The 27,253-nt window shown below is 51.8% G+C and overlaps 2 protein-coding genes across 2 annotated transcripts; one reads left to right on the forward strand and one right to left on the reverse strand.

The window, feature by feature from the left end:
* Nucleotides 1–22,790, forward strand: LOC127230396 (myosin-6). Its single transcript, XM_051195698.1, has 37 exons — nucleotides 1–240; nucleotides 1,474–1,617; nucleotides 1,839–1,995; nucleotides 2,080–2,107; nucleotides 2,339–2,450; nucleotides 2,631–2,723; nucleotides 3,423–3,486; nucleotides 3,716–3,814; nucleotides 4,271–4,374; nucleotides 4,466–4,604; nucleotides 5,032–5,300; nucleotides 5,541–5,711; nucleotides 7,075–7,384; nucleotides 7,906–7,976; nucleotides 8,159–8,246; nucleotides 8,334–8,451; nucleotides 8,596–8,719; nucleotides 8,982–9,118; nucleotides 10,852–11,107; nucleotides 11,352–11,594; nucleotides 11,731–11,907; nucleotides 12,176–12,321; nucleotides 12,551–12,641; nucleotides 13,981–14,370; nucleotides 14,709–14,835; nucleotides 14,925–15,043; nucleotides 15,279–15,475; nucleotides 16,020–16,203; nucleotides 16,341–16,506; nucleotides 16,869–16,993; nucleotides 17,735–18,043; nucleotides 18,357–18,560; nucleotides 19,935–20,060; nucleotides 20,179–20,454; nucleotides 21,509–21,604; nucleotides 22,253–22,387; nucleotides 22,720–22,790. The coding sequence occupies exons 1-37, from the start codon at nucleotides 40–42 to the stop codon at nucleotides 22,738–22,740; spliced, it is 5,817 nt and encodes a 1,938-aa protein (XP_051051655.1). The 5' UTR covers nucleotides 1–39; the 3' UTR covers nucleotides 22,741–22,790.
* Nucleotides 22,791–25,198: 2,408 nt separating this feature from the next.
* Nucleotides 25,199–27,253, reverse strand: Cmtm5 (CKLF like MARVEL transmembrane domain containing 5). Its single transcript, XM_051195715.1, has 5 exons — nucleotides 27,118–27,253; nucleotides 26,156–26,308; nucleotides 25,606–25,698; nucleotides 25,323–25,407; nucleotides 25,199–25,231 (listed from the first exon to the last, which is right to left on the reverse strand). The coding sequence occupies exons 1-5, from the start codon at nucleotides 27,241–27,243 to the stop codon at nucleotides 25,218–25,220; spliced, it is 471 nt and encodes a 156-aa protein (XP_051051672.1). The 5' UTR covers nucleotides 27,244–27,253; the 3' UTR covers nucleotides 25,199–25,217.

The following is a 27,253-nucleotide window of genomic DNA, read 5'->3' on the forward strand; positions in this document are numbered from 1 at the left end:
TCCCTCCTATCTCCCCCGTAAGAGTTTAAGAGTGACAAGATGACGGATGCCCAGATGGCTGACTTTGGGGCAGCGGCCCAGTACCTCCGCAAGTCAGAGAAGGAGCGCCTAGAGGCCCAGACTCGGCCCTTTGACATCCGCACAGAGTGTTTTGTGCCTGATGACAAGGAGGAGTATGTCAAAGCCAAGATCGTGTCCCGGGAGGGGGGCAAGGTCACTGCCGAAACTGAAAATGGCAAGGTATGTGCAACTGTGGTGGTGTTGGGGGCAGGTTGGGAAAGCGGTCAGGGTGGAACCACCTGTAGTGGGAACTAAGGAGCCTGAGCAGAAGGTGGTAATGCCAAGATATGTCCCCTCAAGAACCCCAGGATCTGACCCTTCCCTGGGAGACCTAAGCACCACAGTGTCACCCAAGAGATGATCTCTTGCCAGAAAGAATGTCTGCATGGACACTGTCTTCCTCCTCAGGGAGGTCTGTAGATGAAGGGTCCAGGCACAGCATTAAAGGCAGCTCCCCTTTCTGGCAGTTATATGCCTCCTGTCCATGCCTCAGTTTCCCCTAAGAGTTCCCTTTCTCAAATTTCATTCCCCTAAACGAAGAACAAATTCAGACCAAGAAGAACACAAAGAGCAGAACTTGGGATCTGAGAGCTGAGTGTCTTGAGGCCAGTGAGTCACCCAAAAGCCTCTTTTCCCTGGGTGCTCACTCATCAACCCCTGAGACTCAGCCCCTGTCACCAGCAGGGCTCAGAGCTGTGTGCCTCACAGGTTTGCTGCCTGAGCAATGCTTTCCAAGGCTGTGTGGATCAATAGCTACAACTCACAAAAGTGTCTAGTCTGCCCAGCTCTGCCCACCATGAAGGCACACCATTTAACTGTCAAGGTTTCTAGTCTGCCCAGCTCTGCCCACCATGAAGGCACACCATTTAACTGTCAAGGACTACCACCTCTTCCACTGTAAAAACACTTGAGCCCCTGTTGCCAGACGTTATTGGCATCAAGGCATAGCAAACCCCAAATGTGACTGATGCAGAGTACAGAGTTGGGGTTGCCCCTTAGAGGAAAAGGTTTTCCTGATGCAACAGTGCTTTTGAGAACTGTAGTTGGGAGGCAGCCCAAGAGTCACACATGGCACACTGTACACAGATTTTAGAGCTGCTAGTCCCCAGCTCTGCCTTTATATATTTAAAACATGGGGGCAGAAAAGAGATCGTCACTGGACAGGGCTGGGGGCTGGCAAGAGAAAGAAACCCTAGAATATCTTTAGAGCATGGGGCAAGAAAACCACCTGGGGACAGAGTTCTAGGGGAGTTAGGGGCAGGAAGCTGGGATCCTTGTCACCTAAGAACCAGGGAACTGATGCCAAGTCAGGGCTGTGTCCCAGGAAGAGAGAACACAAGGCTGGCAAACGAGACCTGTCAAGAGCCCACGGGAAGGTGATCACCCATCCTATCACCCCCTCTCCTTCTCCAGACGGTGACCGTGAAGGAGGACCAGGTGATGCAGCAGAACCCACCCAAGTTCGACAAGATTGAGGACATGGCCATGCTGACCTTCCTGCACGAGCCGGCCGTGCTGTACAACCTCAAGGAGCGCTACGCAGCCTGGATGATCTACGTGAGTGGTGGCTACATGCAACAGAGACCCACACAGGCCAGGGGACTCACAAAAAGGGGGTAAAAAGGCTCTCTAGAGGCCCAGTCTCCTCTCGCCCTGGCCCTCCTGATTAGCTGCAGAGTGAAAGGAGCCAGCAGAAGTGGCCAGGGATGCCTCCGACTGCCACCTCTGCCAGGCCTAGGCTCCCTTATCAACCACATGCTGGATTTGTCTCTGCCCAGACCTACTCCGGCCTCTTCTGTGTCACTGTCAACCCCTACAAGTGGCTGCCAGTGTACAATGCTGAGGTGGTGGCTGCCTACCGGGGCAAGAAGAGGAGCGAGGCCCCACCCCACATCTTCTCCATCTCTGACAATGCCTATCAGTACATGCTGACAGGTGAGCCTGATGCCTGGCCTGTGTGCCCTCATCCCTAGCCCCCGCCCAGCCCCGACCCATTGTCTCTCCTCTTGTCTCTTCCAGATCGTGAAAATCAGTCCATCCTTATCACGTGAGCAGGCACTAATCCTCCAGGGGTTTTGGGTAGGGATGCCCAGGCTGATTCCTGGGGTGCAGGTGGGAGAGAGAGCTTTCAGGGTATAAATGCAAGGGTATGGGGAACTGTGCTCTTCTGAGAAGGCAAATCTCACTGGTGGCCTGGACTAGGAAGGGAAGAGTGTGGAGAACTTTGTGTGAGCAATAGTGGGATTCCTGGGTTCTGATTGCCCATTGTTGCCTTAAGTGGAGAATCCGGAGCAGGGAAGACTGTGAACACAAAACGTGTCATCCAGTACTTTGCCAGCATCGCAGCCATAGGGGACCGTAGCAAGAAGGACAATCCCAATGCAAACAAGGTCAGCATGGGTCACAGGCTCATAGAGGAGATTGGAGATTGGGGGGGGGGTAAGTAGGGCTTGTGAAGGTCAGTGAATTCAGCTCCACCTACTTCTGAGGATCAGGGTAGGCATCCAGCCAATCAAAACCTTCTAGAAGTGGATGGAAGATGAACCCCTAGACTTCTGTTCCTTTTACAGGGCACCCTGGAGGACCAGATTATCCAGGCTAATCCTGCTCTGGAGGCCTTTGGCAATGCCAAGACTGTCAGGAATGACAACTCCTCCAGATTTGTGAGTGATCCTGGACCACTACCAAATGGTCCCATCCAAACTTGTCAAGAAAATGGGAGTTCTACTTTGCCAACAGTCAACATACTTGGTTGATTATATTGCACCTGGATTTGGGATATCATTTACATTTGTATACACATACACACACACACACACACACACACACACACACACACACACACACACACCCTCCTGACCCAACCTGGCTCCTTGAGTTCTGGGAAGCCAGGAAAGAGATCCAAACTGCCACAGAGATGGTTTGGATCCTATTTGAAATCTCTTATGAACATTTCCAAAAATGTTTCACTTTGAACTTGAGAGTAAAGCACACTCTCTGGGCCCAAAGGCCTGAATTTCTACAGGCTGAGCAGGTCACCAAAGTCCCTGAGCCCCAGGTCCTTCACTTGTAAGACAGGGGTAATGACATCTGCCTTACAGAACACTGATGGGACCAATGGGAATGAGGTCGAAGCCACAAACACGGCCTATGACATGGACAAAACCTGGCTGCTGTTTTCCCCTCAGCTGCTCACTGGGAGTGAGCTGCCTTTTCTTAGTTTTACTGATACTAAACCCGACCGACACAAAATAGACCATTTACATTCTAGAATCATCCAGGGCATTCTGGGTTGGGCTAACGTCTAAGACAAAATTCCACATTTCTGGCCAGTCACTTCACTCTGCCTGGTCTGTCCACAGGGGAAATTCATCAGGATCCACTTTGGAGCCACTGGGAAGCTGGCTTCTGCAGACATAGAGACCTGTGAGTACCCTCCACACCTGCCCCCTTCCCACTGCACAATCCCACCTCCTGACTCTCTCTGTCTTCTGCCTAGATCTCTTCCTACCTCGTGGCTTTAATACTCTTTACTGAACTCAGTCTCTCTCTGGGTTTCTTCCTCAAGATGTGGGAGCCTGTTGCTCGGATGCCTGCCCTTTTGCTGACTTGCTCTCACCTGCCTACCCTCCTCCCTCCCCTCTTCTTTCCTCAGACCTTCTGGAGAAGTCCCGGGTGATCTTCCAGCTAAAGGCTGAGAGGAACTACCACATCTTCTACCAGATCCTGTCCAACAAGAAGCCGGAGCTTCTGGGTAAGGCCAGCCTGACCATGCCCACGTCCTCCCCAGAGCCCACCGAGGGGCTTCTCCTGGCTTTATCCAGCCTCCTTCTCCCCTCTTCCCTCTGCCCCTCTCTTCCCCCTCCCTGCTGGTCTGCACCACTCTCGATGCACTGTCAGGAACTTTGCTCCTCATTTTGTCTTTCCTCTCTCCCTGCCTCGTTTTTTTCTCCTCCCCTTCCCTTCCTGGTTGTCTTCACACTTCTCCTTGTCCCGCATGTCATTCCCCTTCTTCCTCTCCACCGGGGCCTTGGGGGGAGTCTTTCCTGGGTTTCACTTCTTTCGTACTCTCCCATTGGCCCTCACTGACCGTCCTCTTCTCTACCTCCTCCCTGTCCTGTTTCCCTCCACTCTTCCTCCATTCTCCCCTCCTTCCCCTTCTCTACCTCCTTCTCCCCCACACCCACCTTGCCTGCCCTGCTCGGCACAGACATGCTGCTGGTAACCAACAACCCCTACGACTACGCCTTCGTATCTCAGGGAGAGGTGTCTGTGGCCTCCATCGATGACTCTGAGGAGCTTTTGGCCACTGATGTGAGTGAGGAGGCTGGAGATGTTGTTGGGGGTTCTGCAGAGCTCCTGAGTCCCCCTCCACCCACTGTCCACGTCTCTCCTGATGTCCCAGAGCGCCTTTGATGTGCTGAGTTTCACGGCAGAGGAGAAGGCGGGTGTCTATAAGCTGACAGGGGCCATCATGCATTATGGGAACATGAAGTTCAAGCAGAAGCAGCGGGAGGAACAGGCGGAGCCAGACGGCACTGAAGGTGAGGGAGAGACAGGGTTGAGGAAACCCTGGGTGCTGCATGGGTTGAAGAGGCCTGATGACCTCCCATTCTGCAGACAGTCACTGGGGGCTGAGTCTCCCCTGCTGCACCAAACAGTTCTTTTAAGAAGCCTTAAGGAGTAAGGTTGGCAACAAAGTTGTTTAGACCATCAGACTGGGACCAATATGAGAGGCAGTGGTCAATGTCTTCACCCAGGGCCAGACCCCGCTGCCAGGTCTGCTCGAGTTAGGTCCCTGCCCTGTCCCCAGAGAGGCTGGAGGAACTGAAGTTTGTGTGGCAGAGAGAGGGAGTAGGAGACGGGATGGGACAAGGCCTTGGCAAGTGGACCCACAGCCACACTGATCAGAAGTTGGTTGGGACAAGGAAGGGAGGTGTTGAAAGCACGTCCTCTGTCCTTGTCAATCAGATGCTGACAAGTCTGCCTACCTCATGGGGCTGAACTCAGCTGACCTGCTCAAGGGGCTGTGCCACCCTCGAGTCAAAGTGGGCAACGAGTATGTCACCAAGGGGCAGAGTGTCCAGCAGGTGTACTATTCCATCGGGGCGCTGGCCAAGTCAGTGTATGAGAAGATGTTCAACTGGATGGTGACACGCATCAACGCAACCCTGGAGACCAAGCAGCCACGCCAGTACTTCATAGGTGTCCTGGACATCGCCGGCTTTGAGATCTTCGATGTGAGTCTGGGAGCCCTGGCCTGGGACACCACTTGTCCCTCACCCATGCACTCACTCACTCACACCCTCAGTCACGTGTGGAGGGCCAGGCATGGGCCAGGCACAGGATGGAGGTGGCCTGGGAGGGGACCAGCCATGCCTGTGCTGGGCTTGGGCAGGTGTGTGGCACAGGCCCAGGCTGACCCCGATGGCCACTCAGACCCTGGATCCCCCTGCCTGACTGGCTGTCACACCCTCCAGTTCAACAGCTTCGAGCAGCTGTGCATCAACTTCACCAATGAGAAACTGCAACAGTTCTTCAACCACCACATGTTCGTGCTGGAGCAGGAGGAGTACAAGAAGGAGGGCATCGAGTGGGAGTTCATCGACTTTGGCATGGACCTGCAGGCCTGCATTGACCTCATTGAGAAGGTGTGCTGGGCTCCTGAGCTCCCTTCCTTCCTAAGCCGGGCAAAGTAGCAGTTCCATCCTTTCTACCCTCAGGAAACTACAATCCCCACAATCCCAAGTTGCTTCCCAGACCCAGGTCACCCACTGTGGAGAGGTCACAGGCACCCACAAGTGCTTCCCTCTTTCCTCAGACTTTGAGGAAAGTTTGTGATTTTGTTTGTTTGTTTGTTTGGTTGGTTGGTTTGATTTGCTTTGGTTTGGTTTTTTTGAGACAGGGTTTCTCTGTGTATCCCTAGCTGTCCTGGAACTTGCTTTGCAGACCAAGCTGGTCTCAGATTCACAGTCACCCAGAGAAAGGTTGTTTTCTTGTTGCACTATATGATGGTCATCTCCCAGGGACTCCAGACCCTTCTCTGTCACATAAAATATTTCATCCATGGAAAGAACCCAGACAGAAACTGGAAATGTTCGTTCTTCCTGTTTGCTGAGAAATAACCAATTACCGGCCCATCCCCTTGGGAGAGGAGCGCTGTCCCCTGTACTATGACGATTGCCCGCAGTGGGCCTTGCCCTTTGCTACGGGCCAGAGCCCTGTGTCTGATCTGCATGCAGTCAGTCACTGTCCACTGAAAATGGGAACTTCCCACAAGCTGAGCCATTACTCAAATTGTAGAGCAAGGCTCTCATCTTCCAGAAATTACAGAATCCCCTGAACTGCAGGGAGGTGTATGCATCTTTCTAGAGAAGTGATCTCCAAATTCATCACATTCTCAAAAGAATTCTAGCCTCAAGAAAAGCTAAGAACTGCATTCTCTAAGGGAGAAAGGGTTTTTTCAGAACCTAGACCCCCTCTCCCCCCAGCCAACCCCTGAATTGCTTCTGACAGGGGTCTGCTGCCCCTGTAGCCTAGTTCTGTGGACATACATCTGTCCCTAGCCTAAAAAAAGAAGCTTTTTTCTAGTCTTTTCAGTCCTGAGGGGAGTCATTAGGAATACATAGCTGTTTCGTTATTGGGGGGAAATTATGTGGGGTAGCTCCAGATGCAATTGGATATAGGTAAATTAAGAAAATCACCATTCAGGTGATGGTGGCGCATGACTGTAATTTCAGCACTCAGGAGGCAGAGGCAGGTGGATCTCTGTGATCGAGCCCAACCTGGTCTACAGAGCGAGTTCCAGGACAGCCAGGGCCACACAGAAAAACCTTGTCTCAAAAATAAAAGTAAACAAACAAAAGAATATTATCTTCCCATCTTGGGCCAAGAGGCTCTGCACAGGCACCCCATTAGCAATGCAGGTCTGTAGCGTCTTCTTGTCAGAGTGTGGGACCCTACAAAGCTGGGAGTGTGATCAGGGTTCTTTCTCTCCTTGCTCTATGCTGTCAGCCCATGGGCATCATGTCCATCCTGGAGGAGGAGTGCATGTTCCCCAAGGCCTCAGACATGACCTTCAAGGCCAAGTTGTATGACAATCACCTGGGAAAATCCAACAACTTCCAGAAGCCTCGCAATGTCAAGGGGAAGCAGGAAGCCCATTTCTCTTTGGTGCACTATGCTGGCACCGTGGACTACAACATCATGGGCTGGCTGGAAAAGAACAAGGACCCACTCAATGAGACGGTGGTGGGTTTGTACCAAAAGTCCTCCCTCAAGCTCATGGCCACACTCTTCTCCACCTATGCTTCTGCTGACTCTGGTAAGGGGCAACCCCTGCAGTGGGCTAGGGGATTTGCATAGGTGTGGGGCCCAGCCAGTCCATCTGCACTCACCTGTGCCTTTCCCTACCTTGTGTCATGGACATTGGCACACATGACTCCTGAAGACTGAGAGCAGCTGGAGGTCAGCAAGGGCGGCACACACATTTCTGTCAGATGCATGCCCAGCACTGAGCAATACACATTGGAAAGATGGCTGAAGGAAGGGTAGGGCGGATGAGCCTCCAGTTCAGAAAATGGGTGTGGTCTGAGATGAGGAAGGTGAAGTACAAAAAGAGGTAGAAATGGAAAGAGCGTGAAGGTGGAGTTGGAAGAGGAGAAGAATAGGGCAGAACTCAGGTAAGCTAGCTTCCAGGCTTATCTTAGCCAGCACTCTCTCCAGGTTTTCCACCCTCATGGAAAACAGTTTGCCCAAAGTCACACAGCCCTTGAGGACCAGAGCCCTGCCAGGGAGAGCCTGTGTTTTTAGGTTCTTGTTCATTAGTCCTTCTCATGTTGTTAGGTGACAGCGGTAAAGGCAAAGGAGGCAAGAAGAAAGGTTCATCCTTCCAGACAGTGTCTGCTCTCCATAGGGTAAGAAGGGCCTGTGATTCCAGAACACCCTTAGTGGGGAAGCCCGGGGCCTTTTGTCTGCAACACTGTATCCTGGGAAGGAAAGAAGCTAGTTACAGTGATGGAGTATCTATAGTCCTGGGCTCAGGGGCCCAAGGGAAGGTCTGTAATGTCCCTAAACTCTCTGCTCTACTCACAATCAGGAAAATCTGAACAAGCTGATGACAAACCTGAGGACCACCCACCCTCACTTTGTGCGATGCATCATCCCCAATGAGCGCAAAGCTCCAGGTGAACCATGGGAAAGGTTTTAATCGGGGGAGGCTGCCTGGCATCCACTTACCCGGAGACTGATTTCCCTCTCTTCTGCTGCCCCAGGGGTGATGGACAACCCCCTGGTCATGCACCAACTGCGATGCAATGGTGTGCTGGAGGGCATCCGCATCTGCAGGAAGGGCTTCCCTAACCGAATTCTTTATGGGGACTTCCGACAGAGGTGGGTAAAAGGTGCCCCGGGGCTCAGGGAACAGAGAGACAGGCTCTCTTGGCGGGAGTGGGAGTCTATGGTGGCCCTGGAATTCTGTAGACTGAGCAGATGCACAAACAGGATACAAATGACTCTAAGAATTTCCCTCCCAAGGTACCGCATCCTGAACCCAGCAGCCATCCCTGAGGGACAATTCATTGATAGCAGGAAAGGGGCTGAGAAGCTGCTGGGCTCCCTGGACATTGACCACAACCAGTACAAGTTTGGTCACACCAAGGTGAGGAAAGGAAAAACACAAATTAGCTCAAGACATCTTTTTCCATTGGTCCTTCATCTTTTCCTCCCACGCTATTACCAATTATCTGAAAGGATATGTCTGAGCCCCATGCTACCTCTCCACTCCCAGAACCACTTCCCCAACCCATCTCCAGCTGCCCATGGCCTCCTCCTCCCAATTCTTCCCTCAGTTGTCCCTAAATGCCACCACCTATTCTCCTCAAACCCTATCCTAGTCATGCTAAATACATGTCTTCTTGCAGGTGTTCTTCAAGGCGGGGCTGCTGGGGCTGCTGGAGGAGATGCGTGATGAGAGGCTGAGCCGCATCATCACCAGGATCCAGGCTCAGGCCCGAGGCCAGCTCATGCGCATTGAGTTCAAGAAGATAGTGGAACGCAGGTAAGGCAGACGCCAAGGGAAAGGTGCCAAGGCCTAGGTAGTGCCAAGCAAGAGATCTGGATTCAGATCCTGGCACCACCACTTTCTAGTGATACGGGCAAGTAACTCTACTGCAATAAGCTTCATTTTGAACTATGACTTTAAAGACCCCAATGACACTTCAAAACACTGGCTAAATTAAGAAGTCTCACCCGTTGTTTATAGATGTACAACTAGTATAGGACTTTGAAAAACATTTTATTCTCTCTTTAATGGACTTATTTTCTTAAAGTTAGATTCTTTTACTTATTGGGGGGGGGATGCCACGTCACATCTATGGAAGTCAGAGGACAATCCACAGAGCTGCATCTCTCTCTCTATGTTTGGGTCAGAAGGATTAGACCCAGGTCATCAGGGTTGTAGCTTTTTACCTGCAGAACCACCTACCTCACCAGCTCTTACTCTCTCTCAAAAAATAAGCCATGTTTATTTGCTTATTCGGTGAGTGCCTATGCATGTGGCATGTGTGCTACGTGTCTGTGCACGAGCCATGGTGCGTGTAAGGGTCAGGGGACAACTTGCAAGAGTAAGTTCTCTGCTTCTACCCTGTTCAATTCCAGGGTCTGAACTCAGGCTGTGACGCTTGGCAGCTGTGTCTTTGCCTACTCTGTCATCCTGCCAGCCCTGTTCTTTCTTGAAAGCTGAACTATCATATATTTTTTTCAAGTTTTTGAAAATGTATACATATATAAATATATATAATGCACTGTGATCATATTCACCCCATTTCCCTCCCCCCCAACTCCTGCTGATCCCTTCTTATTCCTAACTAGTTCCCTCTTGATTTCATGTCTTTATCTTTTTATCCTCACACACTTTTCCATTCTACTCCCAAATACAGTCCCACAGAGACACCCCTTCACCATGATCCGAAAAAACAATTTTCATAGAGGGAGGTCTTAATCTTGAGAGCAAAGAGACCTGGAAACGACCTCAATTTCCATCTAAGAGAGAGTGACTAAATAGTGTTCCAGCCATTTGGTGAAATATTATAAAACCATGAAAATGGCTAAAGTACAATTACGTGGTATAATACATTTGAACTTTAAAAGCATGTCACAAATGCAAATCATATAAACAGACATTCAGTATGACACTATTTATAAAGCTCAAATCATAAAAACAGAAATGCATTTTATTTTTGTTTTTCTTTGTTGGGTTTTTGAGAAAGAGTTTCTCTGTATAGCCCTGGCTGACCTGGAACTTGCTCTTTTAGACCAGACTGCTTCTAGTAGAGGCCCAAGAAGGGTGGAGGGAGGTGCACACGCTAGCTCGACCTCACATTGCTCTATCTCCTGCTCAGGTGGTGGGTTCACAAGCAGTGATATTGTTTTTATGCTTCATGACATATATATCACAGGATCCTGAGATATAAAGTGCTTCATAAGCTGTAACTTATTTGACGGTCTCCGGCAAATAAAACATTTAACACAGGAGACACTCTCGGTGGCTTCTGTTACTACTGCTGCCCTAGCAGGGGAACCTATACCACCCTTTTGTTGAAATCACTAAGTCATGAATCCCCACTCAGCGAAGAGATCCTGGGTTGGGAGGACACATGACGAGTGAGGATACAATGCCCTTTGTCCTTGGTGCCTACAAACTTGCTTAAGTGGAGGAGGCCAGTGTAACCAGTACCATGACTGAGCAGACATCCTTCTAGTGTTCTTCCCGATTCCACACTTTCTTGTCAGGGATGCCCTGCTGGTTATCCAGTGGAACATCCGGGCCTTCATGGGGGTCAAGAACTGGCCATGGATGAAGCTCTACTTCAAGATCAAGCCACTGCTGAAGAGCGCAGAGACAGAGAAGGAGATGGCCAACATGAAGGAGGAGTTTGGGCGAGTCAAGGATGCACTAGAGAAGTCTGAGGCTCGGCGCAAGGAGCTGGAGGAGAAGATGGTGTCCCTGCTGCAGGAGAAGAATGACCTGCAGCTTCAAGTGCAGGCGGTGAGACCCCTTAGCCATTGTTAGCTTCCCCTACCCCGTGCTTTGGTCATGCCCCACACCTGTCTGTACCAAGGAGCGTACCGTCCTGTCATGTGAGCCACATGACTTTCTCTTCCCCCTCTCTCTGTCTCCTGGATTGTTGCTCATCTCATCTCCAGAGTCCAGGAACCCAGAAGCCCCAGCCCTGTAAAGGACCCTGTATCTTCTCTTTAACCACTAGCTTCTTCTCTTCCTCGTCCCCCAGGAACAAGATAACCTCAACGATGCAGAGGAGCGCTGCGACCAGCTGATCAAAAACAAGATCCAGCTGGAGGCCAAGGTGAAGGAGATGACCGAGAGGCTGGAGGACGAGGAAGAGATGAACGCTGAGCTCACTGCCAAGAAGCGCAAGCTGGAAGATGAGTGCTCAGAGCTCAAGAAGGACATTGACGACCTAGAGCTGACACTGGCCAAGGTGGAGAAGGAGAAGCATGCAACAGAGAACAAGGTGAGGCCAGCTTCCCCCAGCTACCCCAGGTCTCCCAAAGATTCCCAGACCACAGTATGGTAGCATCTTTATAGGCATCTCTGGGATGCTGGGTTTTTTTAAATTCATTTATTTTTAATCATTTTTTGGGGGTCAGGTTAAAAACCTGACAGAGGAGATGGCCGGGCTGGACGAGATTATAGCCAAGCTGACCAAAGAGAAGAAAGCGCTGCAAGAGGCCCACCAGCAGGCCCTGGATGACCTTCAGGCTGAGGAAGACAAGGTCAACACTCTGACCAAGTCTAAAGTTAAGCTGGAGCAGCAGGTGGATGATGTGAGTAGTAAGAACCATGTTCCAGACTCTCAGATCAAGACTTTATAGTCAGTGCCCATGGGTGGGGACTCCTCCCCTCCCCATCTAATGTCTCCCATCCAGTTGCTTTTCTGTTCTCTGCGATTCCTCGTTAGGCATCTCTCTGAGTCCTTTGTGTTTCCAGGATTTCTATGCAGGCTTGAGTGCCAACCCCACTGGAATCCAGGTTTAAGACACAGCTGTGGATTCTGTCCTTTCCAGGATTTATTCATTCTATTCTCTCCGCTAGCTGGAGGGATCCCTGGAGCAGGAGAAGAAGGTGCGCATGGACCTGGAACGAGCTAAGCGGAAGCTGGAGGGTGACCTGAAGCTGACACAGGAGAGCATCATGGACCTGGAGAATGACAAGCTTCAGCTGGAAGAAAAACTCAAAAAGTATGACCCATGGTGGGCAGGAGGGGCTGATGAGGGTGTCTGGCCTGGTGACCATGGCACAGAGTGCTGTACTTCCACCGGATTGGCCGCCCCGGGTACAGTGGAAACAAGAGCAACCAGGCCTCTCCCCCTTCACTGTCGGGGCCAGGGCTGGCTCTGGCATAGGACAATAAAAGGAAACAGGGCCAGAGGGAGAAAGGTCATCAGTCACATGTCCCTTCTACCCTAGGAAAGAGTTCGACATCAGTCAGCAGAACAGTAAAATTGAGGATGAGCAGGCCCTGGCTCTTCAGCTGCAGAAGAAACTGAAGGAAAACCAGGTGACCCTCTTCCCAGTGTGGCCAAGGGGGTCAGAGCCTGGAGGCTGTGGGGGCTCTTTAAGGTTCTAGACGATGTCTGGGACTCTAGGCAGTCTATGACCCAAGCATTCCTCAATTCAGGAACACTGGTCTTCCCACCATTGAGCAAGAATGTGTCATCTCCTTGGCAAATCTGTCTTGTGAGAGAATCATACATAGAAATAGGGCTTCTTTTTCCCAAGATGTGTTTTGCCTGGTGGCCTTTCTGTTCTGGAACAACTGAGAGAGCTCAATTCTCCTCTGATCTTCTCCATTTCCCCTCTGCACAGGCTGAGAACACATAGGCATCCTGGAGTAAGTCAGCTACCCTCCCTTAGGCTCAGCATCCTCCTCACTGTACAGAGAAGTAAGGCTGTAAACAAAGGCTTGCATTCATGAGTGCTTGTCCTCCTATCTTCTTGGGCATACCTTTCTGGTTTTAGCCAGAAACCCAAGCTAGTCCCTGAGTCTTCTGCCACAAGTCTGGGCAAGTTCTTTGGCCTTTCGAAGACAATAATGCTGTTATCACCAGGTCTTGGCACTTGGCTACAGCATCTCTCTCTTCAGTGTAGGCCCTATGCTTCAAGTCCAACCATCTCCATCTTCAGAGTAGAGGTGTAGATCCCCTCTCTCTTAACAGTTGTCCATTGCACCAAATAAATGGGATCCCACAGATCTTCCCTACAAAGACAGAAGACCAAAATGATAGGTGGGGCACTCTCCAAATCTAGTGAAGTCCAGGACAACGGCTACAACGTGAGGTTGGAGTGTGGAAAAGAATGCACCTTGCAGGCATGTACCTGGCTTGGGAGGGAGCAATCGGGCTAGAGCTCAGGCCTGAGCATATCTAAGGAATCCATAAAGAATGCATTCGCTTAGACTTCATGGTTAACTCAGATTTATTGTTCTCAAGGCAGCTTGCTGCAAATGTTTGTGAAAACATGAGCACTTATTTCCCTGCCATATGGTTAGCGGAGCAGAGTCAGGTGAAACTGGAGTCTTTGTGGGTCATAACCTCATGAGGTCTCAGGATCCCCCTGCAAATGCCATCCTCAGCGCTTAGGCCTCACATGGTCAGGCTGGGTCTCGGATGCTTTTAGGAAATCCTCAAAACTTGGCATCAGTTTATTCAAGGGTGTTTAGTTGGTTCTACCTACAGCTGCCATTGACCCTCCACCAAATCCACACAACTGAAAATGTCTCCAGGCATTAACAACTGTTTCCAATGCCTGAAAACCAGTGCTACAGACCTAGTACCTGGAACAGGAACCTCCATGGAGGGGTCCAGGAAGCAGATCTGAGCCTCTGTGTCCCTGGCTAGGCACGCATCGAGGAGCTGGAGGAGGAACTAGAGGCCGAGCGCACAGCCAGGGCCAAGGTGGAGAAGCTGCGCTCAGACCTGACCCGTGAGCTGGAGGAGATCAGTGAGCGGCTGGAGGAGGCTGGTGGGGCCACATCTGTGCAGATAGAGATGAACAAGAAGCGCGAGGCCGAGTTCCAGAAGATGCGGCGGGACCTGGAGGAGGCCACACTGCAGCACGAGGCCACAGCCGCAGCCCTGCGCAAGAAGCATGCTGACAGTGTGGCCGAGCTGGGGGAGCAGATAGACAACCTGCAGCGGGTGAAGCAGAAGCTGGAGAAGGAGAAGAGCGAGTTCAAGCTGGAGCTGGATGACGTCACCTCCAACATGGAGCAGATCATCAAGGCTAAGGTGGGCCCTCTCGGCTGCCTCCTCCTCTCCCTCACAGCTGTGCCTTCCTGTCCTCTTTGTCATCTCTTGTCATTCTGGTTCCCTTTATTCCCCATTGGCCTTCTCCTCCTGTCTGTCCTGCCTCTCCATAGCCTTCACCTACATTTCCCACTCACCTTTCCTTAATTCACGTCCTGTCTTCAGACCCAGTCCCTTCTGCTCTATGTCACCCTCATGCCTGTCCTCTGTGCTCTCTCCATCTCTTTTCTTTCCTCTGGCCTGAGCCCACATGCCCCCTCCTCCTGGCCAGTCCTGGCCCTTCCCACATTCACCTTCCCTCTGCTCATTACTGCCTGAAGGCAAACCTGGAGAAAGTGTCTCGGACCCTGGAGGACCAGGCCAACGAATACCGAGTGAAGCTAGAAGAGTCCCAGCGTTCCCTCAATGACTTCACCACACAGCGAGCCAAGCTGCAGACGGAGAATGGTGGGTGCCGCTGCCCATTCCCTAGCTGCCCTCAGTAGGGCTGTGGTTTTCCCATTCCACGGCCCAAGAACCCCTCATTCCACCTCCAGGAGAGTTGGCTCGACAACTGGAAGAAAAGGAGGCGCTGATTTCCCAGCTGACTCGAGGGAAGCTCTCCTATACCCAGCAGATGGAGGACCTCAAGAGGCAGCTGGAGGAGGAAGGCAAGGTGAGGGCCAGGTGATGACAATGGGGCAGGCTTGATGGCATCCCTGGGCGTGGCATTAACTCCAGATATGCACCTGGCAGCCAGAGATAGTCTATTAACCATGCAAAGACTCTGAGAATTCACTTCATTTGGGAGAGTCTGGACTTTGACTGCTGTAAATTGATGTAAGAACCCAGAGAATGGGGGGGGGGATGCTGAGTTTGGTCCTATCTCCTTGATGCCCACCTCTTCCCAGGCCAAGAATGCCCTGGCCCACGCCCTGCAGTCAGCCCGGCATGACTGTGACCTCCTGCGGGAACAGTATGAGGAGGAGATGGAGGCCAAGGCCGAGCTACAGCGTGTCCTGTCAAAGGCCAACTCAGAGGTGGCCCAGTGGAGGACCAAGTATGAGACAGATGCCATACAGAGGACCGAGGAGCTGGAGGAAGCCAAGTGAGTACACTGTGACCACCACCTGGATTTGCAAAAAGAAAGGAGCAGGGCATCCAATAAGAAGACAGGCAGAGTAGACAAGGAAGGAGCCTTGGAGTGTGAGAACAGGAGAATGGGGGTCTTGTGAACTGTGGGGACACCCGGTAGAAAGCCTGACTCCTGCAACCTGGAATGTCCGTCTGGCTGGCCCTGATTTATGTCCTTTGACGGGTGAGCTTTTGGCCCGGGTTATACCTGACACTCACGTATAAGACGAGCAAAAAGCTTATTGGTCAGAGGAGCTATCATCATTCAGCCTGGAGGATTCAGTCTGGGGGTGGGGGGTCACTGTCACCCAGATTGCTCTGTGTATGAGGAAGCCTGAGCAGCCTATGATAGAAGACTCTGTTCTAGGTACCAGCAGCCTTGCCTTCTCTAGGCTGGGGTTCCAGCATCTCAGGGAGCTGTGGGGAGAAAGCTGGGTCTTTCTCATCACACTGAGATGAAGGGGATCATCTCAAGGCCCCGTTGCTCCAAGTACAGTCACATCCATTCCCCTGGACAGGAAGAAGCTGGCCCAGAGGCTTCAGGACGCAGAGGAGGCAGTGGAGGCCGTCAATGCCAAGTGTTCCTCTCTGGAGAAGACCAAGCACAGGCTGCAGAATGAGATCGAGGACCTGATGGTGGACGTGGAGCGCTCCAACGCCGCCGCCGCAGCCCTGGACAAGAAGCAGAGGAACTTCGATAAGGTAAGCTCATGGCAGAGCTGTGGACAGTGTGCACGGTGACGGTACGGGTCAGTGCCAGCTCAAGGCCAGAGCCTTCTCCTTGGAGGCAGGGGGGAGGGACCTGGGGCAGCTCTGGACAGCGTGCCCCTCCCCTACAGATCCTGGCAGAGTGGAAGCAGAAGTATGAGGAGTCCCAGTCAGAGCTGGAGTCTTCCCAGAAGGAGGCGCGCTCCCTGAGCACAGAGCTCTTCAAGCTCAAGAATGCCTATGAGGAGTCACTGGAGCACCTGGAGACCTTCAAGAGGGAGAACAAGAACCTTCAGGGTGTGTGAGCCAGGGGAGGGGAGGGCCACAGGGCAGGGGGGGGCCACAGGGCAGGGGGAACAGGGCAGGGGGGCACAGGGCAGGGGAGGGTCACAGGGCAGGGGAGGACCACAGGGCAGGGGAAGCACAGGACAGGGGAGGACCACAGGGCAGGGGGGCACAGGGCAGGGGAGGGCCACAGGGTAGGGGGGGCCACAGGGCAGGGGAAACAGGGGAGGGGGCACAGGGGAGGGGGCACAGGGGAGGGGGCACAGGGGAGGGGGGACAGGGGAGGGGAGGGCCACAGGGCAGAGGAGGACCAAGTGGGATCAGGCAGCACTCGAATACTGATTGATCGATCTCTCTGGTCTTCTGATCCTCAGAGGAGATCTCAGACCTGACTGAACAGCTGGGGGAAGGGGGAAAGAATGTACACGAGCTGGAAAAGGTCCGCAAGCAGCTGGAGGTAGAGAAAATGGAGCTGCAGTCCGCCCTGGAGGAGGCAGAGGTAAAGGGCTTGACTCTCCTGCGCTCTCCAGTCTGTCCTGCTGTGTCCTACCTTGCAAGAGTCACCCTGGCCCAAAGACAAACATCTGCTGGCTCCCATTCTTAGTAGAAGATCACACACCCAGTAGCTATGACTGCCTCCAAAGTTAAGGTCTTCACATTGGACAATGCCACAGTCTGATTTTAGGATAGGCTTGCTTGCTTCCCAGGTGGAATCTGGCCATCATAATGACAGCTCAAACATTGGAGAGGAACACAGACTCCAAGGTCTGTGTGCCTTGCTGTCCTCATCTGTAAGGTGGGATTAATGTATACAGCTCATGAGATTGACTGTGTGTATGATTATTATGAAGATGAAGTGAGATAGCACAGTCTAGGACTTGTTATATATTAGCCATTGTTACTTAGGAATGTCCAGCATTTCTAAGGAGCTGGGACCGCCCCAGATTAGGGCTATAGAAATTTCAACCTGTGATTTTTTTTTTTTTTTTTATGAGGGTGGGTAGGCCGGGAACTTTTGCTATGTTAATCCCAAAGGTCTTTCCTTTTCAGACGAAGGTCTATGCACCAGGAGGCCCTATAGTCCAGTACTTCTTTTCCCACAGCAGTCTGGGTACTGGGATTATTACTACAGCTCCTATTTTGGCCACGGTCCTGGTTAAAGTCTGCATTCTCTCATCCCTGACACCCGACCTAATTCATCCCTGAATTACCCACCCCCACCTCCTCTCCCCTTTTCCAGGCTTCCCTGGAGCATGAGGAGGGCAAGATCCTCCGCGCCCAGCTGGAGTTCAACCAGATCAAGGCAGAGATCGAAAGGAAGCTGGCAGAGAAGGATGAGGAGATGGAGCAGGCCAAGCGCAACCACCTGCGGGTGGTGGACTCCCTGCAGACCTCCCTGGATGCAGAGACGCGCAGCCGCAATGAGGCCCTGCGGGTGAAGAAGAAGATGGAGGGCGACCTCAATGAGATGGAGATCCAGCTCAGCCAGGCCAACAGAATAGCCTCAGAGGCCCAGAAGCACCTGAAGAATGCCCAAGCCCACCTGAAGGTAACAGGAGCCAGGGCTCTCAGGAGGTGGGCCCAGTGAAGGGACACTTGAATGGGAGAAAGTAAAGACAGGGAACACCTGGGCTATCAAATACAAGAAAGTAGGAGCCGCCTACCTCCTGGATGTGTAGATGTGAGGAACCGTGCTGTCTGGGGCAGTCTAGCCTAGGGCTAGAGAACAAATAATGAGATAAGCACTTACTTCCCATTGACCAGAGGTTGTTGGATGGGGTGGGGTGGGTGTGCCAGGCCCAAAATGAGAGGTTCTGGTGGCATGAGGTCTAGGTTCTTTCCCATCACACTTTCCCCCCTAGGACACCCAGCTCCAACTGGATGATGCGGTCCACGCCAATGACGATCTGAAGGAGAACATCGCCATCGTGGAACGGCGCAACAACCTGCTGCAGGCCGAGCTGGAGGAGCTGCGGGCCGTGGTGGAGCAGACAGAGCGGTCTCGGAAGCTGGCAGAGCAGGAGCTGATTGAGACCAGCGAGCGTGTGCAGCTGCTGCACTCTCAGGTGAGGGGTGCCCTGTGCAGAAACCCACAGAGTGTCTGAGCCCAGGATAATTTTAGAGCGGGAATGCAAAGTATCTCATTTCTTGGGTGAACTCTCATCTGTTGGTAGCAGCTGGGAGAACTACTATCTTGAGAAAGAGGAATAGACTCAGAAGCTAAGTATGTCTTGACTGAGGGGTGGTGCCTTTGAGTCGCAAATCCGATATTCTTGATCTAGAAGATAGCCTCCAGCTTGATTTGTAAAGATAGGAGTTTGGGCGTTTAGATGTGTGACGGGCTGGAGAGATGGCTCAACAGTTAAGTGTGCTCACTGCTTTTTTGCAGGACCCACATTTGGTCCCCAGAGCCCAAGTCAGTTGGCTCACAATGTCCTTTAACTCCAACTCCAGAAGACCTGATGCTTTTGGCCTCTTTGGGCACCTATACTCACGTGTGCATATTCATACATGCACACACATATACTCAGATTTTAAAAAATTTGAAAATCATAACTCATCTTGCCAGGCAAACTGTGGAGAGGACGCCACTCTATATGCTCCCACTGTATTTGGTTCTATTCAAAATGAGTGTGCCGCACTATTGTGTGATTTTGTTCCACAATTTAGCATAGGTATTGGTGACACCATGCACTGACTGTGCCCTCTCCTTTATTCAAGGACAGTTCTCTCTAATCATAATCATTTCTAGTTATCATTCCTTAAAATCCTTCCATCTCCCCTGGAACACTGCCCTGTTCCCATGCACAAACATTACTAAAGCACTCAGGGGTGAAACTTCAGACCTTGGGCTGTTTGGAGCTTTTCTTCAGAGCTGAGTAATTTCCTGGACCATATCCACTCTCAAAAGGAAAGGAAAAGGAAGGAATACTCTGAACACTAGGCTTGTTTGATTTTTACTTATGTCGTACATACATGTTCATGTGTGTGCACAGTACATGTGCATATATGTGTGCATGTGTATAGAGCCAAGGTTGACACTGGGCATCTTCCTCTGTTGTTCTCCATCTTATCTTGAGATAAGGGAGAACTGAATGTGGAGCTCACCGACTGGCTGGATCGGCTGATGAGCTTCATCTGTCTCTAACCTCCAGGCATTAGGCTTATGGATGTGGGCCCCTGCCACATCAGCTTTCACATGGCTTCCAGAATCTGAGTGTAGGTCCTCATGTTTGTGTGGCAGGCACTTCACTGACTGAGCCATCTCCTCAGCCTCCGGCCTGGCGGCGGCAGGGGCTTCTTCTCCTCCTTCTCCTTCTCCTCTTTCTTTTTCTTCCTCCTTCTCCTTTTTCTGATGACCTTTTCTAATTTTCTCTGAACAAAAATATGGGCCCAAGTAGTAAAGTGTGCATTTGATACTTTTCTCTCTGCATATCCAGAACACCAGCCTCATCAACCAGAAGAAGAAGATGGAGTCAGACCTGACCCAGCTCCAGACCGAGGTGGAAGAGGCAGTGCAGGAGTGTAGGAACGCAGAGGAGAAGGCCAAGAAGGCCATCACAGATGTGAGTCCCCTACCCTGCCTACCCACTCCCCCACTCCAGGCCAGCATCTCCCTAGCCCGGGCAGGGAGCCCACGAAGAAGAGCTAAACAGCCCACGCGCCCTCCTCTCCCGTGCGCAGGCCGCCATGATGGCGGAGGAGCTGAAGAAGGAACAGGACACCAGCGCCCACCTGGAGCGCATGAAGAAGAACATGGAGCAGACCATCAAGGACCTGCAGCACCGGCTGGACGAAGCCGAGCAGATCGCCCTCAAGGGTGGCAAGAAGCAGCTGCAGAAGTTGGAGGCCCGGGTCCGGGAGCTGGAGAACGAGCTGGAGGCTGAGCAGAAGCGCAATGCAGAGTCCGTGAAGGGCATGAGGAAGAGTGAGCGGCGCATCAAGGAGCTCACCTACCAGGTTGGGCAGGGCAGATCAAGCCCACCTCTAGGCTCAGAGACAGGGCTCTGCTGGGCTGGGCCACCGCTTATTAATGCCAGACACCACTTCTCACCAGCACCTCTAGATGCTCTCTGCAGTTTCCCGGACAGGTTCTGGAGGCAGTTCCTCTTGAGCCCAGGAATTTTTGCAGTAAATGGAGAACTCCTACTTCCCCAAAATGATTTCACTCAACATTTCCCCAGGTTTTTTAGTATTTCAGAGTAGTACAATAAAAGCTTCAGAATAATCCAAAGAATCCAGCCAGACACAAAAAGATGCCTTATGACACTTTAGGAGTCAGTCCATGAGAGAAAACAGAGGTCTTCTGTGGAATTACTGGGACAACTAAAGGAGGCCAGGGCCTTAGTGCACCATCTCAGAGTGTCTGAGAACTCCATCTGCACAGCTGACACTGGCCATTGACCTACTGCTTTCAATTTCTGGGAAGAGAACGCTTAAGGAGATGGGCAAATGGTCCATTTAAGGAGATTCAAGAGGCATAAGTTAAAGTTGCAGCCCTATTGTGAACAAAAGTGGCATCCTAGAGCGTTAAATGACGTGGAGATGGGAATGACCAAGGGTCATTGGAGACACTGAGTTTGCTGCCCAAAATCTGTCTCAGGAGAACATGTCAGAATAGTAGGCTTTGTCAATTAGAATAATCTAGACAATGATAACACCAGCTTTTCTTCTGCTTTCTTTACTATTCCTCTTCTGGTCACCTTAGAGCCACTGGCAGAAAGTACCCGTATTGCTGCAAGGGGAACTCTATCAGATGGAGGCCAGACAGGAACTATGCCTCCATGAAGAGTTCCCTGTGGCTCTGAGAACCTTACAGCATCCCAACACTCATCAGTTTGTGGGTCCCCGATTAAGATTCCCTTTGACCTACAAAGAGAGACAGCGGCCCTTGACAGCTGCTGCAGGGAAAAGCAGCTGAGGCCTGGGCAGATGAGGAGAATGAGGGAGGAGGAAATGAAGATCGTACTTGCTCCTCTCCCCCAAACTGGCTTTTCCCTCCCCTGACCTCCAGACAGAGGAGGACAAGAAGAACCTGATGCGGCTGCAGGACCTGGTGGACAAGCTGCAGCTGAAGGTGAAGGCGTACAAGCGCCAGGCTGAGGAGGCGGTGAGTTGATAGTTTTTCTCTCCCTATTTTATCAGCACACCTACGGTGAGTATCTGCACGTGGGGCCGAGACTAGGGTCTGCTCTAACCTTCAGCTCAGGCGTTTATTCTGCATGTGTATAGTCAGAGCTGTATTTAGTACCCCTGCGTCTGCCCACTGGTTGCTTGCAGTTCACATACTGGAAGACCAAGTGAGGGAGTAGGGACAGAACAGTGGCAGGTGCTGCTGGGGACAGGAGAGGGCCAAGAGTTAGACCTGGGACTGGAAGGGACCCTAACTAGACACAAAGCAAAACAGAAGAAATGTGGGTGGACAGAAATGTGTGGGTGTGGTGTTGATGAGCACAGCTGAGCAGAAAATCCCCAAGTCTGCAGGCATCTGTCTGTCTGAGGCTCAACTGGAATAGAAGTCGTGAATCTGGATTCTGAGGGGTTATGCCAGACAGGATGGGTTCATTCTGGGCAGTGAGTGGCCATGAGGGGTCTTAAGCACTATACAAGTTTGAGGAGGGTACCAAGCATGACATCCCTGGGAAGGCTGTTTCAGGAACTGGCTGAGGAGTGGCTTGGGGACAGGGACCATGAGAATCTGAGAATCCATTCCAGGGTTCTTCTCACCCCAGCCTCCCATCCCTTTGTCTGCCCATAGGAGGAGCAGGCCAACACCAACCTGTCCAAGTTCCGCAAGGTGCAGCACGAGCTGGATGAGGCAGAGGAGAGAGCTGACATCGCCGAGTCCCAGGTCAACAAGCTGCGGGCCAAGAGCCGTGACATTGGTGCCAAGGTGGGTTGTTCCCCCAAGATTGCTAGTCATGTTCTCACCAGGATGTCCCTGAATGTGTGTATCCCATATCATTTAGACATGTGGAAAATAGGTAATATGTACAACCTGAGGGTCCCAAAGACACCTAAACCTGAGAATCCATTCTCCTCTCAGCAGCCCTAGACCTGCATTCTAAGCGACAAGTACCCCTATCATGAGACTTCAAGATCCCTGAGGTTTATTCTCCCCTACTCCTGGACCAAAGGCATCTTCCTAAGCCACTGAAAGCTCTAGGGATTCCTCCCCAGACCATCTTGTCCATGGCTCTCACACCTCTTATTCCTTCCTCACAGAAAATGCACGATGAAGAATGATGCCGGCTGCAGGGCCTTGTTGTTAGCCCACAATAAACACGAATGCCTGATTCTACCTTCCCCTGTCCTTTCTACCAGCTGTTCATCTGAGGTGGGGATTTCAGTGGCCTAAGAGGAAGGTGGCCACCACCTCTGTATCAGTTATGGGATCAAAAGCACCCCATATCTGTGGAGGAAGGGACCAAAAGAAAGTGAGGTGTCCTGTCCCAGGTAGCACAGCTACAGACCCAGCTCTGCGTGGTCAATTGCCCAAGTAAAGAAAAGGGGAGAAACAGAAGTCAGGTGCGATGACCCAAGCCTAGAGTCTCAGCAGGGCATAGGAGATAGAGGCAAGAGGCAGCCTCAGCTCGAAAGCAATGTGAGACCTGCCTCAACAACAACAAAACAACAAGCCCTCAAAGAGTAGAAAGAACAAAGGCCCTGAAAGGGCAAGCCAGGCTCTAGAAAAGGGGGCCTGGAAATCTGGTGGGGAGGTAGAACCCCCTCAATCACTCCACCTCTGAGCTGGCAGAAATTGAAGTTGTCCTGGGCCATGCGTGCTTTGTAAAATGAACTTCCCACTGATGCCAAAGGGTCTCTATGCTGCTGAGGATGGAAGGAGATACTCAGGAAACCACTGAGGACCCACTCTCCTCGGCTCCATAGATGGAGCCCACAAGGCATATTTTCATGCCCCCAGTACCAATCCTAGCCTCTGTGAATCAGGCCTCACCAGGAGGACATTCTAGGATTCGAGTACCAGGTAATACTGAGCCCAAATCAGTATGGGGTATGGACCAAGCAGGAACAGTTCTCACTTGGCATCCCTTCACACAGACATACATAGGTGCATGTAACCCACATGCAACCCACATGTAACCCACAGCTGGGTGTGAGTCCAACCACCCCCTCCCACAAACACACACTATAAGCTCCTTGGAGGACTAGACACTCTGCCACTTGGGGGATAGAGCTGAGATCTGCCCTCTTATGAGAATTTGCACAAGGTCCTCCAGACCCTTTGCATCTTTTCCCCGACACTCTTCTCCCGGCTTCCCTAGCCCAGCCTTTTCTATCTCTCCTCTGAGACTATGCCCATCCCACCTCCATCCTCCTGACAGGGAAGCCAGGTAGACTCAAATGCAGACTATGTGGAAAGCCTGAGAACCCTGAGTAGAGTCCAGGCGGGTCCTTCCCTGGAGCAGCTGCCAGGCCTGGTGAGGTACCAGAACACAAAGATAGGAAGACAGGAAACAGGAGGCAGGGAAAATCTACTAAAGAGAAGTAAAGTCATTAGAGGGAAGCATGGCACTATACCACCCCCAAGTTCAAGATCCCAGGCACAGGCAACGTTTGAGGCCACTGTGTACAACCAAAAGGCCAAGCCTAGAGGGAAAAGGGCATTTCAGGAAAAGAACATAGCATTGAAGAGAGGGAGCAAGAAGTCAGCTGGAATGGAACCTCTTGTATGGACCATGATGGGTTCCTCCAGTTGCACAGAGAAGTACTGTCTATGCTAGACTATCGTGAACTAGGCAGTTCCTCCTTTCCAAGCCAATGTGTCCTTTCAGGCGCACCTGTTACCTCTAAATTTCTGGTGCCAAGCATAGGCTCCGCAGACAGGAAAGGCTCAGGAAATGTGTTTGGAGGAAGTGGCAAGCTGGGCAAGCTAGTCTACTGGCCAAGGGATGGCCCGTTTTCCTGTTTTCATATCCTCAGAACTCAAAACAGTATCTACATCAAGATTTCAATGTCAAGATGTTGTAGACCCAGCTCTTCTACAAATACAGAGGTCACTTTCCCCTAACTAAGCCCCAGTTTCCTCTAACATAGACCGAGGGCATGTGACCAGCTCTTATCTAAGAGCTTGCTTTCCTTTCAGATGCTGGTATTTCAGGAATTTTTCCTAAGGCCTTTGGCTGTCCTCTTCCTTATGTTCTGCCCGCCCAGCCCTCACCATACCACCAGGGGGAGCTCTACACAAACCCCAGGCAAAGGACCTTATACCCCATGCCTAACAGGTGTGCAGGCCTGTTAGCAATCAGGAAACTGTACGCGTCTCACTCCCAAGTAGCCTGGTACATAGCATTTTGGCACCTCCCTCTGATGTGCCAGGCTGAGGTATAAAGTTTTCCCTTTGACAGATGTCTTCCTCACTCCCTTACCCCACAGAGGGATCCTGGCTATCTGGATCACTCTTTCCTGTAGATCATGAATAACTCTTTGGTTTCCTTACTCTGTATGATTTTCAAGGAGGAAGAAGACTCACCACTGGGGTTTGAATCTTTTTTAATTTGGGCATGACTTGGAGGCACAGCGACCTACCCCCAACCCCCAAGAAGTTCACCATCTTTCACGGGTGCCCTGGTACTTCTCAAGCACACCTCTCTATAGATGTGGGATAGATGACTGCACTTGGGCGCTTCAGAGACTCAAAGATGACAAATCTGGGCTCTGTGGCTCCTGTGTGTGGTCGTGGGAGTCACGTAACCCTGGTGTCACTGCTGGTCCCCTGTAGAGATGCAGCCAGGAAGGGAAGCCATGCATAACTGCAGCATCTGAGGCAGAGGTAGGGACATCTCTCTCAGGGTATGGACACTCACCCTCGGTGGTCCTGGTCATCAACTCAGTTCGGTAGATCTTGAATGCATCATAGGCAAAGACAGAGACCAAAATGATGCCAAAAACCTGTGGCGGGGGGGGGGGGGGAGGAATGGGGGTACCATGGCAGAGGTTGTCAGAATAGGAGAGTAGGGCTGGGAATAAGCGGGGGAGTGGGGTGGGTGAGGTATGAGCAGATGCAGACTTTGGTTTGGACACAGGAAGTGTGCCAATATCCCAGCCACTAGTCCTAGGGACTGGGGATCACGGCAGGGATAGACTCACAAAAGCAGCAATGGCGGCTCCCTCCCTCGAGGTCACAGCAGCAAAGGAGACCACCAGGAAGATAATGATGGCACTGACACAGCGGAGGAAGTCCTGGGGAGTCAGAGGCAATGGGCTGGGGGGTCGCTAGGGAGGTTCCCAAGTTTCAGTTTCCCTAGTCTGATCCTCAGAGACTGAATCCTGCCCAGGGATGCATGCATCCCCACCCCCACCCCACCCCCATACATGAAATTCTTCCAAGGGAGTGAGCTCACAACACTACCCAGAGAGTAGGAGCAGATAAATCTGGATTAGCCAGGAGGCTGAGGAGATAGCACAGAGCAGGACTGAGCGAGGCCTTTGCTGTGTGGGACAGCAGGCCTCGGGTCTGTCTGTCTCCTTGATAGGGGCACTCCAATGGGCCAAGGTTCACTTTTGAGCTTAGGACACAACGTGAGCCAACTCACAGCTTGGTTGTAGAAATGAAGAGGGGCCGTGAGACAACAAGAAAATTGGACAATGGAAGAGAAGGAAGAGCCCAGGATGGAGTAGGGGAGGCAGTGTTCCTCACCAGGCAAGGCCAGTTAAGCCTATCGAAACGCTGGTGGTACTGGGTGGCATAGAGGAAGAGGAAGGCGAGCGTGATGAAGAACTCTAGCAGCGCTGCAGCCATGTAGGCGGAAATGGAGGCCGTGAAGCAAATGAAGATGATGAAGGTCAGAGCCTGTAGGACCAAGGATAGTTTCTGAGGAGACCCGTGCATAGATCAGCCTCACTGAGAAGGAAGAGTTCTCAGTGAAGACAAAGAAGTGTCCCATCCCTGGTGTCAAGGACCATCAAGGGCATCTCCAGGATCCTGCTCCTGCTGTCCCAGGAGTTACAGCAACTCTGGTTGTTTGGTCAATCTGCAAATCCCCAAGGGAGTGCCCTGGAGCACAGAACACTGATGCAAGCACTTCTGCCTTCAAAAGCTACTCCAGACTGTTAAAACTCAGATGACAAGACTCAGAGCCTTTGATTCATGTTGAGAGAGGCTTAGAAGGCAGAAGTCTGCTGCACATGGGATGGCAGATAGGAAAGGCCCTGTGTTAGCACCATGATCTTGCTGAGAAACCCTGAGAAGGGATGATCATGGGACACAACTGACAGGTAAAGCATGGCTGCAGGAACTCTACTATTTTGGATGCTTAAACTTATACATGCTAAGAAGTAGCCCTCCTAGAAGCTGGAGGAAGACAGATGAACCTCCTTCCCGGCCATCCTCTCCCCACACCCACCCATCCACATCTCATCCCTCAGCATCCTGGAAAGTCATCTTTCCATGTAACTTCAGTCTTGCAGCAAATGATACATGCCCTAACTGTCTGGAGGGACAAACAGCCAGAAGGCTAAGAGTTGTAGGTGAGCCTGGGAGTGGAAGGACAGAGCGCTGGGAAGGGGCCTGTGAAGGGTGAGCAGAAGGCCAGCAGAGGCCTGTGCCAGGGAGCTGGGATGGGAGAGATGGAGGCACCAGATTGGGGAGGCGGCTGTTACCAGCTCAGTTTCCAGCAGGATGCCTTTGAGGGAAGACAGGAAGGTCTTGTCCACACCGAAGCCCTGAAGCCCTGCGGCTGCTCCTTCCTCGGGTGGCCGCTCCCGGCGATCCCAAGCACTGAACATGTCTTGATGT

Source organism: Phodopus roborovskii, unplaced genomic scaffold (genome assembly GCF_943737965.1).
Source record: "Phodopus roborovskii unplaced genomic scaffold, PHOROB, whole genome shotgun sequence".
NCBI classification, from domain to species: domain Eukaryota; kingdom Metazoa; phylum Chordata; class Mammalia; order Rodentia; family Cricetidae; genus Phodopus; species Phodopus roborovskii.

Bases quoted from the DNA above. Each gene is read 5' to 3' on its own strand.
- LOC127230396 (XM_051195698.1), top strand. From the start codon at position 40: ATGACGGATGCCCAGATGGCTGACTTTGGGGCAGCGGCCCAGTACCTC. The intron at 11,108-11,351 runs GTGAGACCCCTT...CTCGTCCCCCAG, and splicing joins TGCAGCTTCAAGTGCAGGCG to GAACAAGATAACCTCAACGA. The intron at 14,836-14,924 runs GTGGGTGCCGCT...TTCCACCTCCAG, and splicing joins CAAGCTGCAGACGGAGAATG to GAGAGTTGGCTCGACAACTG.
- Cmtm5 (XM_051195715.1), bottom strand. From the start codon at position 27,243: ATGTTCAGTGCTTGGGATCGCCGGGAGCGGCCACCCGAGGAAGGAGCA. The intron at 26,309-27,117 runs GTAACAGCCGCC...TTGGTCCTACAG, and splicing joins TCCTGCTGGAAACTGAGCTG to GCTCTGACCTTCATCATCTT. The intron at 25,699-26,155 runs GTGAGGAACACT...CTGACTCCCCAG, and splicing joins GGCTTAACTGGCCTTGCCTG to GACTTCCTCCGCTGTGTCAG.